This window comes from Limanda limanda, chromosome 11 (assembly GCF_963576545.1).
Source record: "Limanda limanda chromosome 11, fLimLim1.1, whole genome shotgun sequence".
In the NCBI taxonomy this organism is placed as follows: domain Eukaryota; kingdom Metazoa; phylum Chordata; class Actinopteri; order Pleuronectiformes; family Pleuronectidae; genus Limanda; species Limanda limanda.
In genome coordinates, this window is record NC_083646.1 from 16,283,403 (window position 1) to 16,296,999 (window position 13,597).

General features: G+C 43.6%; 2 protein-coding genes across 4 annotated transcripts; both read right to left on the bottom strand.

The window, feature by feature from the left end:
- Positions 1 to 1,761: 1,761 nt before the first annotated feature.
- zdhhc18a (zinc finger DHHC-type palmitoyltransferase 18a) lies at positions 1,762 to 9,689 on the bottom strand. Of its 2 annotated transcripts, XM_061081502.1 has the most exons (10): positions 9,100 to 9,689; positions 8,841 to 9,001; positions 8,410 to 8,559; positions 7,678 to 7,815; positions 7,523 to 7,574; positions 6,514 to 6,616; positions 6,320 to 6,432; positions 6,107 to 6,212; positions 4,199 to 4,269; positions 3,454 to 3,513 (listed from the first exon to the last, which is right to left on the bottom strand). In XM_061081502.1, the coding sequence occupies exons 1-9, from the start codon at positions 9,330 to 9,332 to the stop codon at positions 4,228 to 4,230; spliced, it is 1,098 nt and encodes a 365-aa protein (XP_060937485.1). In that variant the 5' UTR covers positions 9,333 to 9,689; the 3' UTR covers positions 3,454 to 3,513; positions 4,199 to 4,227. The 2 variants fall into 2 exon arrangements, with proteins under 2 accessions (XP_060937484.1, XP_060937485.1); XM_061081501.1 differs by lacking the exon at positions 4,199 to 4,269 and having other exon boundaries at positions 1,762 to 3,513.
- An 896-nt stretch (positions 9,690 to 10,585) lies between these two features.
- pigv (phosphatidylinositol glycan anchor biosynthesis, class V) lies at positions 10,586 to 13,275 on the bottom strand. 2 transcript variants are annotated; one of them, XM_061081308.1, is made up of 3 exons: positions 12,947 to 13,275; positions 11,529 to 12,695; positions 10,586 to 11,421 (listed from the first exon to the last, which is right to left on the bottom strand). In XM_061081308.1, exons 1-3 carry the CDS (start codon positions 13,007 to 13,009, stop codon positions 11,134 to 11,136), a joined length of 1,518 nt encoding a protein of 505 aa, XP_060937291.1. In that variant the 5' UTR covers positions 13,010 to 13,275; the 3' UTR covers positions 10,586 to 11,133. The 2 variants fall into 2 exon arrangements, with proteins under 2 accessions (XP_060937291.1, XP_060937290.1); XM_061081307.1 differs by having other exon boundaries at positions 11,529 to 13,013.
- Between the last annotated feature and the right edge of the window lie 322 nt (positions 13,276 to 13,597).

Here is a 13,597-nt window from a genome sequence, read left to right on the forward strand (position 1 = left end):
GTATAAGAACTGCAGACGACATTGGCTGTTGTTACTCTTCAACATCCAGGATTCAGATGATCCTCACCACCATGTGTGCGAGCTGCCCGCAGGATTCGGTTGTTTCATGTTTCACTGGCAGAGGCAACAAACTGTGCCTGCTGGCAGCTGCTTGGCTCTGCTCAGTGCAGGGTTAATTATATCCAGTTCGACCAGACAGCACATAGAGAAAACACTCTTAGCTCTGCACATCAACGCAGCATCGATGCTGACACCCCCCCCTTGACCGTGAGTCACCTGCTGTGTTTTGCAGAGGTACACTTCACTTCTGCTCTGCTCAGCCCAGCGAGCTATGAGAAAGAGACTTGTGAGAGCATGACACAAGGCTGCACACATGACAGCAGGGCCTAAAGGGGCTCGCTGAAGAGGAAGGAGCATGATGACTCACAGTGGATGTGAATGACAGCGGTGGAGGGGTTTTTTTTTCAAAGAGATGGAATTCATTAGTTTTAAGTGAAAGAGGTGGCTTCCTGTTATGTTCGGATACTGCAGGTCCCCAGAAAAACTGAATGAATTAAACAAGGGAAAGAATCCCATCAGACAATGAAGTTTTTGATAAAATACCACATACCGTATCACGTACTGTATCTTAAAAAGAAAGAGTGAGAAGCGAAGTTCTGGCTTCATCCATCCTCATTGGTCTGATCTAACCATATAAATAAAACATCACCTTGGTTTCACTGAAATACATCCTCTTTTTTTGAAAGCCACTGGTCCTCCACTGACTGGGTGGCCTCCTCTGTCTCTGTGCCACAGCAGCTGGGGTGAAAGAGCACGAAACAGTCCAGCTACAGAGAAATCACCTGCAGGCAGGAGGGACTCGGATCATCCACATCCTCAACGCTGCTGACAAACAAACCCACACCACTCTGACGACCTGGTACATTTGACTGGTGTTAAATTAAACCCATCTTCAGGTTTGTATTCTCTTCTACTGCAAACAGGTTGTAGTCGTCCTGGCAATGGAGTTTTGTTTTTCCTTTTTGTGAGACACTGAGCCAAAGGTCTGACCATCTGTTTCATGTTAGCTGAAGACATACAGTAATCACCTGCCTGAGCAGGGAGGCTTTCAAAAGTCAGATGAGATAAGCATTATAAAAATAAATTAAGAAATGCACTTAGGTCCTCGTATTTTACAACATTACATTGTTCTGTTGTGTAGAAACATCTCTGGTCTGATTCCAGGCAGAGCTTTAGCACAAGGTTATCTTCGTCTCTTTTGCCTTGTTTTCCTGCTGCAGTTAAACTATGTTATAATGTAAAAAAGCAAACGGATTTTGAATTACAAAATTGAGTTGAATAAATGTATTCAGGTTCATTGAAAAAATCAACAGAGATTTCTAAACTGTGTCTTTCTGTACTGCTTCTTCAGCTGTTGTCCACCGTCACACTGACCCTTCATTTCTCTGAGAATAATTTATGGCTCTTGATGGAAACAAATCTGGCATGAGGACTGATATTTACGTGTTTAGTTTAAATGCAAATCCAGCTCAAGTGAATTTGAGCCTTGACAGATGCATGTGCTCTACTGAATGCCAGTCTAATTTGACATGGACCGGATTAACAGCATAGTTTCTATAATGGAACTCTTGGATTTGCTAGAAATGGAATAAACCCCTTCAGATGGATCATTTCTGGAGAATGCTTTGCATTAAGAAACATGGTGAGACCTTTTCACAAAATCAATTCTTGAGGGAAATAGGAGCCAAAAAAAGACACAAGTCAACAAAACTGATAATTTTATTGATCCAATGTTACAGTTCCACTGTTACATCCTACAAAAAGCAAACAAGTTTGTTCATACAAGCACTGCTTGTGTAAGTGTCTATACAAACTACAGGGTCTGGATGAAGACTGATAAATGAATGACCCACTCACTATGGCAACGTGGTTCTTCACAAACTCACAACCTATGTACAGCATCGCTGCTCAGTTACAAAAAAAGATAAATCCAATCATCAGAAGGCCTTTCTGCTAACACTTCTCAGGCCACTAAGTTGTTCTCTAGTAAGGCTGCAATCCTTATTCACATTCTGCCTCCTAGTGGCACAAATTAACACCTAACAAGAAACTGTGCTCCATCATGACAGACAGGGGTTAGGTTTCATGCTGTAAGAGCAGTGAAAGGTCACAGCCATGAAGGAAATAACCTGCCCTACATAAGAGGCCTCATGAACTTTCCTGAAAACATTACCCTGCTCCAAGCAGCCCATTCGACAGCAACGCACTGGTAACCTACTGAGGAGGGGCCCTGAGGCAAAGAAAAAGCAGATGCTCACTCAAACTGTGTCCCAGTAGATCAGATAAATAGGAAAGCAGTGTTTTAGCAACGAATACTCTGGGTCCTGATACGCAGCAGTGAATTTGATTTAATGCTCTACTTTGACAACACATGAAATAAAGCAGCAAAGTGGACATTACAGTATATGGTATTAATGGCATTTCAGACACATATGAAAGAATCTGAAGTGTCACCTCTCGGTTACTATCTCCTGCATAAGAGCATTTGATGTACAAGACATGCAAAATAAAGAATTGATATGCATATACAATGAAAAATAAATAACACCCTCATCTTATCTAAAAACAGCCAAAGTGGATCCACCCACTGACGCTGAGCAGATACAGATGAGAGGAAATGATTGGACGACCTAAGGCTAACTCTTGAATGTATAATCCTGAGGTGGCTCTCTGTGCCAGCTCAGTCAATATTTAGTTTCTACACTTCTTGCATCCACAGTCAAACTGTATTCCCGGATTAAAGGACCTGTTTGCACAAGATAACAGGAACTTAAAACACTGCGGCTGATGGCTTGAGGTTCTTTGGAAGGTGCGAAGACATGTCACAGGCGTCTCAATTAAAAGGTGTATAAAAAAATATCTCTATATTGTGCTTAAGAATGTTACTAAGATTTACCACCATCCTGAAAGACACACATTGTGGATACAGGTCACGGAACTAGAAAAAATCTCCAGGTAATGTTTTGATCAACTCATCAGAATGACATCTTGAGAAACTGAAGGCAACACAAATCATGACCACCACTGTGACAATGTCTCTTTGTAGCCACAATCATTGCCTTGAATGATTCCACCAGGACTCTGTCGTTTCACCGGTGTTTCCTAGGTGCTCACTCAGGGTATTAGGATAAAGCCATTGTCGGGTGCATCACCCAGAATCAAGCTGGTGCGGCTCAGCGACGGCGAAGGAGAAGCAAGGCGAAACGCTGGATTCATGGAGTGCAGCGAGTCCCTCTTGCTGCTCCTGCTGAACGGGGGGCAAGGAGTGGCCACCGATTGTCGAGCGCTTTGCTGCAAGCAGCCGACAGACGGTGAAGGCTCTGCGGAAGGCGCCGGCGTGCGGGGAACCTCCAGGCCGAGAGGGGTGGTCTTTGGGGTGCCGGGGGGGCACAGGCCGTGGAAGTCGGAGGAATGGACCATCCTGTCCAGCATGTCCTTTGTGCTCTGAGTGCACTGTGTGCAGAGGGGAAAACAGAGAAGTCAAGAAAAGTAGGGGGAAATGGTCAGAATCAGAGTTAATGTTATGAAAAGCAAAGCTGCATGGAAAAATTCTGCAGTGTGATAAGAAGCATTAGTTTGGATCATCAAACACAATGAAAGCAAAGAGTCAAATGAAGACGGATTGAGGAAGTGACTTAGATGTAGACAATGCAATTAGAAGACCATATTGAACTAGGGTACAGACAGATTTATGGGAGAGAGGAGACGCTGCGTCTTCCTGTGTTTCTTCTGCCTTCGCTCAGAGTGAAAATGGAGGAAGGATTTATGCAGACTTGTGCAGTGACGCAAACACAGTAAAGCCCCAGAAAAATGAGAACACATCATCTAGCTAGAAACAGAGAGAAGAAGGTTAAGCTCCATCCAACACTGAGTGAGTGAGCGGATGTTAAATGAGACGATGAATGAGTGAAGCATGCTCATTCAGGTAAACATAGTGCACCCAGCCACATCATCACTACAAACCAATCACAAAGTCTAACCTACTGTGTTTGGCCTTAACACGAATACACCGTAGAAAGGATGCAACTGTTAAGGAGAAAGAAACTTGAAACCTAAACAACAGTATGAAGGACGACACAGTGAAGGACAGGTGAAGCGATGTTGTGATTGGTTGACATTTGACCGACCCTACTCTTACCATCGACCGTCTACAAGCAGCGCCGCCCTTCAGGCGCTGCAGGACATAGCAAAATCCTGACAGTTCTCCTCCTGCCAGGGTGGAACGAATACAGCACAACACTGAGCGTCAAGTCATTTCAGTTACAGTCACATGAAATACATTTATACCAAAGGTAATACAAAGAACAATCTTAGGGAATACAACAAATGGAGAATTAATCAAATGAAGAAGCAAAGTAAACTTAAAACAGACCAAAATACAAAAATAATGTTTATTTAACAAATAAAAAGAACACTTGTTTTGCTCTTTAGGCAAATAAAAGATATAAATGTAAAAATAAGAGTCGATTTTGAAAAGCTAAGACATTTGATATGTTGACATTATTGTGACAAATCTATTCATGGCATGTGACAAATGATCTGTATTAAAGTGCTGATAAATCTAATACATAATATGATCAGACACCATCTGAATGTCCAAATAAAAAGCAGTAGTTCAGTCCTTTCTGTGCACACACCTTCACCCCAACATACAAGAAAACTCAGGAGTACAAGAACAAGGAGGTAGATACAGCAAGGTGTTGAATTCCTAATAGTAAGAGCAAGATGTTCATTTAAAAAAAGAAAAGGTGCAATAAGTCAAATGTTTTCTCTCCCAAAGCACAAAAAAACCATCACATACTGTATCTGCAGGAGTGTGAGAGTTACTCACTAACTCCACAAGGACCTCAACTAATGGTTCAGTGTAAAAACTCTGCTTATTTTCTTTTTCTAACTGCTCAGTGACACCAGACAGTGACTTCCAAGACATTTTGTTCTACAGCTGAAAGAACACAGCAGTACAATTACAGCACAGCGATGAATCACCTCGTCAGCAGCTTTAATTCCTCAAATTAGCTACTTCAATCATCACCTCCAGCACGGAGGTCATGCTTTCACCCCCCTCGGTTTGTTTGTTAGTTTGTCAGCAGGATTACGCAAAACATTGCAAACCGTTTTCAACAAAACTGGAAGGATGAGATATTGGTTAACAAAGAACCCAATTAATGTTGACACAGATGCAGACAACATTCAAATGTAGGGGACTTTTTGGAAATGTTTACGATTTCATAGGGAAGTAGGGTACAGCGCCTTGCCCTGTCAAGACCCAACAGTCCCATCAAAATAAATCAAGCTGCACCAAATATTTTCATCAAGATCCATGATTTATTCTCTGGGAAAAGAGACAAATTGTTAAAGAAAATGTCATGGTTTCTTCCACGTCTCATAAGCCACTTCCTTCAACCACGTTTAGGGAAATCTATTGAGTTGTCTTTTTATAATAATACTTAAAAACAAAAGTACAAACCAACCAATAAACAAAAGAACAGGAGTGAAAAGCCTGAGGTAATATTTAGATAGAAAAAATCCGCCACATGTGTAGGGGATATAAATGTAGCTTAATAGGAGACTATGATTTGTTTTAGTCGCTGTACGGTAACAACTCCGGCTTGAAACATGTGTCCATGACGAATGTTGTAGCTGAGATCATTCAGGAGGAAATCAAATACGTCAAAACAAACAAACATGACGAATTTGGGGTTGAAATGAAGGGGACTGTTGAGCTTGGCGATGTTAGGTGCTTTGCTGTCTGCCTCTCTACATCCTAATGTGAATATCTGACCCTACATTATGTCCATTTCAAACCATCATAAGCTGAGCCCAAGTAATGTTGTTCCGATGCAAACATACGACTACTTAAAAAGCCACTCACTTTTACAAATTGACACTCGTTTGTTTTTGGTTTCATACACAAAGCATACAAAATCTGTAACTTTTATAACACAGATTCAAAGAAAGGCACACAGGGGGTCCGAGCTAACAACAACTACACAGCAGCTATGGGACTGACAGGACTTGGGAGAGAGCAAAAGCTGGTTCATCCTACCATGTGCGTGTCGTTCTTGGCCGTGAAGAGGGGCAGCTCGATCTCAGAGGCGGAGGCAGCAGAGATCGCCTCGTCAGGAGGAAGGAAACCTCTTCTGTCAATCAGACTAGAAAACAAAACAGGAGAATACGTTATGCAGTAGAAATGTGGATTGTACCTGGAGTGTTACCATTGTGTGTGAGGATGGAGAAGATTCTCGATGTCGTCACTCACCTCGGGGGCATGGGGCCACACAACGTCGCACAGCAGTTGGTTATGATGCTGTTGTAACTGTAAGGGTTCCCAGAATCCTCTGCACCTCTTTTACTTGACCAGGAGCCCTTAATCTGTGGGGTGAATAAAGACAGTTTGCTGTAAGTAAGTGAATCACGTCTAGTTTGAAAACTATAACTATGTTGAATACTTACATCTTCATTTGTCGTGAGGTTGGAGGCTACTAAGTATGTATGGAAGCCTGAGAGGCCCAGTATAGACCAGATGGAGAAGAAACAAATCACCAACTCCACCACGGTACACGAGGAAGAGTCAAGGCAAGAGAACATCATCCTTATCATTGATAATTATAGACAATTGGCAATCAAACTAACATGACTGACAACTATGACAAGATTTTTCAAGATTATACAGAGAATTAAATTTGACCAAGATAATTAACCATCTTTACTTCTATTATGGGCCTTTTTCTGTTCAGTATAGGAGGTAATCCAGCTATCTCATGTCTCTGTCAGGCCTTACTGAAATATATTTATGAAAGAAGGTAATTTGTTCAGAAAAAGCATAGAATAAATTTACTTAAACTTTCATACCATTTTTAATATCAGAATATTGGATATAAATACAATGGAATTTCTGTCAACTTAAGGGCTTTTACACACGCACAGTTACAACTAATTCCTACATGAGTTCAAAACTCACTGGTTTACATTTGTTTAGGTGTGTTTGAGATATATTAAATCCATCACAGTGACCATGTTGCATATCATCTAAATCTAAATAAATGCCATCATGGCCTTTAATGCTTATGCTAAGGAGGCTCACGATTTCACATGCAGACAGACTCTACAAGATGACAGAATGTCAGGCTTATCACGTGTGCAATGAGGAAATGATCCAACACCCTCTCTGTGAATAACACATCCAAACACTCTGTAGTCACGGGGTCTATATTTGTCTCGCCACTGACATCATCTCACAAGGCTGTGAGGCTGCAAACCTACTACGTGAGAGCCATCTGGTAAAAAGCACTGCTCTGCTGGACGCTAACTCTCTGATCCTATTAAGCTTGGGCTTAGGCTGAGGAGGGAAAAATGACTTGTCAACTTTAACTTGTGTTACATCTTGGCAGAAAACAAATTCAACAAGATGTCCTCCATCTAAAAACAGGAGAATTTAGTGCAAATGTGGTAGAAAGGATATCTGCCAGGGCTCTCCTGAACGGCTTGAACAAGGCTTTTCCCTGCTTGAGAACCTGGAGAGAAAAATTAAAAACTTAAATTAAAAAATGGTCCTCGACAACATAACAAGATCATCGTACGAATACACATATCTTTCTACAGAGTGTGAATACTTACGCAGAGTGATGTGTGTGACGACACAGCCAAATATGAACGATGTCAGAAATGACAGGGAGATAATGAAGCTGTAGAAAAAGCGGTAATTGCGTTTGCCCACACAGTTCCCCACCCATGGGCAGTGGTGATCAAATCGTTCTGAGGGTAGAAAATAGTGAAATATACAAAAGATTAGAGGCAGCATTTTATAAGGTATATTAGTAATAATAAGGCAAAGTATCTCACACACTGGGCTGTACATTAAATTATTCAGATAAGTGAAACCGGGAAATAACACCAAAGGTTTCAATGTAAGACTGGTATCAGTCATAATCACGACCACTGTAGAATTATTGTTTATATAAGAAAGGACAATAAACTAAAATGCCAGCTCTGCCTTGCCAAGAAATGACCAAAAGGCTTTTAAGTAAAGAACGATTTTGTAGAGCTCACTTTGATAAAGGTGCTCGAGTTATAAATACACAGTGAATGTAATTTTAGTAGGGGTGACGGACCTCCAGACGACTGATGTGAGATCTCAGTCAGAACTTTGTTTTGTAGTTTCTCTGTTTCATGTCCGATTTTGGACTCAGATTAAGAGTAACAACAGAGGAGGGGTGGACCGCATGAGGCAAAATGAATTACAAACCCTCCCGCTGGTCACGCATCGCATGCTCCTCTTGGCTTAGCATTAAGTTGTTACGTCTAATTAGAGCGGCTGGAATAAGTGGTAACTTCACAACACATCCTTACCCACACAGTTGTCGCACAGGCTGCAGTGGGAGGTCCGCGGAGGCCGGAACATTTTACAAGTGAAGCAGTATTTGAGCTTGACCACCTGCTGGTTGATGAGGATCTCCTTGGTTCGTGGAGGGGGGCGATATGTGGAGGATCCTGAAGTGTCTTAAAATAGAGAAGCACAAGCAGAGAGACTCACACGTTTGATCAGAACAGTTGACACAACAAGCAATGGGATGTTAGGATAAGGGGCAAATGAGGGCAAGGAATGTTGTGTCTGGTTTTAGTGCATTGGAACCATGCTAGTTAGAGTAAAGCTGCTTAGGTGATGGTTGGTCTGCAGTTCAAGACGACCACGACCCTCAGACCCCCTTATGGCAAAGCCCCCCCCCCATCTGTCCCACAGCTAGCATGCAATTCCTGGGTGCAGCTTTTTTTTTTTGTACCTATCTGCTTCTCTATGTCTGCAGCTTCATCCGGGGTGGCCCTGGGCAGGATGCCGGGGTCTATGAAGCTGGTTCTCAGCAGGGACACGACCACAAACACAAAAAGCACCGCAGCGATCACAGGTATGAAGACGGTCAGATGCTGCACCAGGAACGGGCAACTGCAGAAAACAGAATTGGGATTAACTCCTATCACGATCTTGATAGGAGCTTAATGCATTTGGGGGGGCATGTCCATGTTAGAGAGGGCATCACTCACTCGAATGCGAAGAAAAGGCCACAGGTGACGACAATAAGGCCCAGTGTCAGAGGGAAGACCCCGCTCTGCCTGGCCAGGATGACCCGCCCGTCGCAGTAGAAGCGGTTCTTCCCGGGGAACACTTCCCATTTCCTGCGGGGCCGCTGCGCCTTCTTCTCGGCGTGGTTCTGCGCCGAAGAGGGCGACACCGCCAGCGCCCGCGGGTCGATCTGCTGGTACTCGCAGTTCTTCATGGGGTCAACAGTGTCCACCCGGCTGGGAGGTGGCTGAAGTCACACACACACACACACACACACACACACACAGACTCACTCACTCACCAAGCGCTCCCTCCGTCGTTCTCCAGAGACTCTCAGTTCACTACATCTCAGCTGTCCATCCTGGAAGCTAACGGCGGCTAAGCTAGCTAGCAAACCAGCAACAGCATTAGTTTGACGGAGCGAATCGAATCCCGAGTTGACTCAGGGCTAACTACCATGTTTGGTAGTTGAAACTGAGTCCGTCATTGAAATGAATTCTCAATGAGGTGAATTCACTCGCCTTTGTTTGGAGCTTTCAACAGGGAAGCGACTTTAAGCCTCTTGCGGCAGTTCACGTTTCTTTTTTGCTCTTGTACGTCGGCCAGCCTACGTCACACTGACCTCATCGCGCAGGACTCACCGCTGATTTGGTAACGAACCAAACCCAGGAGCTGTAATGGAGATGATTTGTAGATCAGCAGTTTACTTTCCCACGTTATCAAATAAACACGTTTCGTTGCAAATAGGTTAATGCTGTTATTCAGTTGCTGTAACACTGATCTCAGGTCTTCACTATATTCGTCGATTTCCGTGAGACTTACCAACATGCTAGAGTTTCCATTCTGCAATCAGAAATATACAGAGGAGGATTATTAATAGGCTGATACTTGATAGACACGCAGGAGCTCCAACACGCCAATGTAATTTGATCAATTAACAAATTATCCTCATTGGCTCCAAGAAATATGGGATTTGTTTGTCTCACACCAATGATTCAATCTTTCTCAGGATGTGACCTTGGCACATAGATGAAGTCAAAAACTCATGTGATTCTATGAACTCATTGTTTATCAGTACATTTTGGAGCTCATTAGTGGGTAAATACGTAGCAAGGGAATTTATTAGACTTTACATAAGGGATGTAAAATCCTAGCTAACATTCAGGCACACATTGAGGGTTTTTCTTGTTTTATTTAAAATGTTGATTTGGGGTATGGTTTGCCACACAAACCACAGAAACACTTTTAGAGGCACCAATGTTTTTCAAGTGTTTACTCAGTGTGGAGAAGAGTGTTTTAAAATTAGGAAATGCTACATGTACATTTCAAGAGTTTGAATACATTTTGGTTTGGATTTATCACATTGAGTTTAATTTCAAACAGATTTTCCAGTGCATCTGTGGCAACAAATGTTCTCTACAACACAACATAGAAGTTTTACATTAATGAAAATAAAACCAAACTGCAGAAAATTCTACAGCCATCTTTATTTTTTTTCCCTTCACATCCAAAAGTCCCAAACTATAACTTGGAATAATTCTTCCAAACATGCAATGCAATATTAAACAGAGTCCATAAAATCTGCTTCAGCAGAAATCAGAATTTTTTAAGTACAACCAAAGTCTTTCCAGGATTTATGACCAACAGTTCTCAAACAAATATTTTTTTCTACTTCGGCATGAATAAATCAGCATGAAAAATGTAATTGTGTCGGTTACATGTAGGACTGGGTAACATAAACATAAAAGCGTTTTGGTCTTTTCTTTGCTTTGGATTTACTTACAGTAATTGTATTATTCTTTTAATAAACATGATTGACTTAATCTTGCTCTTGTGTGTTCTTTTATTTGAATGATATTGTCCATATAATTCAAGAAGGTACAGAACAATTGAACAATTACTGACACATAAAAGGACTATGCATGATGTTATACTGTAAAAACACAGGTGTTGACGATAATAAACCCAGTCCCACACAGAAATATTGCATTTAAAGCTCGGAGTATTGTGGAAAGTCAAGTCCATGGCAAGAAGTTACAATGCAGTGCGAGCCCCAGCACCCAGTAAGAGAGGAAGTATCCCAGGATGCTCTGTGTGGTGGGAGAGCAGGATTTAAAATGTGGCAGCAGTGCAATGATGGGGTTCTGAGGTGTATGTTTGCATCCGTTTCTGGAGTGTGTCTGTAGATGTACGCTGGGGTTGGACGTTATTCTTCGATGGAGAAGTGGCTCATTGAGGAGGAGCAGGTGCGCACTTATCCAGAACGGCACGGGAGACGACGAGGCCATGAATCGGGTCAGAACCTAGGAATGGAAAGTAGAAAATGGGAATGAGTGGAAATCAAAAGGCTGCTCCTCACATCTGGACAGTTTAAATGTTCCGCAATTAGGTGATTATATGATTTACTCACCTGCACGTGCATGCACAAGGTTCCGAACACCAGGAGAACAGTAGAATGCACAATATACACAAACACTCTGGGGTTGAACATTCCCGGTGTGGGTTTGTCGAGCCCTTTAGCTGCACCCGTCTCCCAGAGTCCAAGTCTCAGACACAGTTCTGGATTAGCAAGAAAATATGCATAAGCGGCCATAATGCCGATGGTAGCCATAGGTAGAGCCAGAATAAAGTTAGGTATCTGTTTCAGCTCAAAGTAACGGAGGAAGCCGACGTCCCAGTACACGTCCTGTATGTGAGAGTAGAGTAATGGGAGGGGTCTCATGCACCACAGGGGCGGCGGACGGTTGACGTCTGGAAACCGATAGCCCTTCCGTTCACCCAATGAGAGAAGAGCTGGAGGGATCAACTCCAGGGAGTTGGAGGGTGTGCAAAACGTCCTGTACCCATAGTACTGGAACGCACAGAAGGGAAGGACAATAATCGCAGTTCCAAAGAGGGAGGTGAGCAGAAGACGAATGATGACCCAGATGTAGTGGAAGACTTTAAGGTGGCCTTTTAACGTAGCACGATACAAACGAATCTGAGAGATGGCGTGCAGTGACGGTAGATACAGTAGAAATCCAATATTGACAAGTCCGTTGGATCGGGCTGCAGTGGCTATACTGAGGGCCAAGCAGGCTCTGAAGGTGAACCCTTTCTCCAGGAGGAAGAGGCCCCCGAACGTGAGGGCGGCAAACAGGCTCTCTGAATACCCAGCTGTCATGAACACGTTGGCAGGGGTGATGCAGTAGAGGAGGCTGGAGAGAAAGGCGAGGCGTCTGTCCTGCAGGACGATCCTGCTGAGCGCGTACAGGGCGACCACGCTCAGCAGGAAGAGGGCACTGTTCCCCAGGGCCACGGCCACCAGCAGGCGTCCCCTCACGCTCAGCCAGCCGCTCAGGGGCCACAGCAGCGTCTCCGCCAGGCCCCGGAGGACCACGGGGAAGAGGGGGAAGAAAGCAAAGTTGTGCTCATAGAGGTATCCTCTCTCGGCGATGAAGAGGTAGTGCTCGGCGTCCCAGTGGGAGAGGCCACCCAGTAACCAGTCCACTGTGGAGTCCAGATACAGAGGCTCCTCTGTCCGCGGGGGCTTGAACGCATCCGCTTCATGGTCAGGGATGGCTGCGTTCAAGACCGCCTGGGGGAAAACAATATTATACGGTAAAATAAATCCGTGATGTAATAAACACAACAGCAGGTGGAATGTCACCTTGTCTTTTTGTCTACTCATCACACACGTGGCTCTTGTATAATAGCTGCCATAAATAGGTACATGATTACAAAGATTCAGACAATAGTGGGGAATTAAGGTTTCGGCGTAAAGGCAGGTTAGCTACATTAGCACATCGTGAGCTTCATAGTTAGCCTACTAGCTTGTCCTGGACTTACCTGTAAAACCAGCGACAGGCCCCTGGTGACTGTGGCGAACTCCAGCACTGCTCGGACATCCATAGTCACTGGTGGGACGAACAGACCGTGGAAGAGCCGGTTGTGACGGGCCGGAGCATTGTGGCTGCTACCAGTCGTTCACCGTAGGATCCGTCATGTTCTCCATCAAACATGTCCGGGAGGCAGGGACCGGGCGACCACACCAGATTCTGGTTTCCTTAGTTTGGTTATTTTTAGTGGAGGGTAAATATGTATCTTATTGGAGAGAACCCCGTCATCAAAGAGCTTTGTTTATGGCTCGGCTTTGATCTTTGTTCCCGCATCCTCTCCTCCTGTCCGCTTCACTTCCGGTGCAACTGTATACACTTCAAAATAAAAGCCAGGCGAAGGAAGCTCACGTGTAGTTTCTTAAACATGTACGATGAATAAAGTTAGTTTTTTATTTAAAACCAATTAAGTTGTAGTGATTGGTTGAATGGATGGATTTTAGTTTGGCCTGAATCTCCTTTACTTTGCGCCACCCTCTGACCACATTTTAACGTTATATGGATGCAGTATTATTTTATGTCCAGCAGGTGGCGCTGCAGGCCGTCTCATGTACAGGCTTTCAATCGGTGGAAAGACGACCATTATAAAAAGGGGAATTGTTTT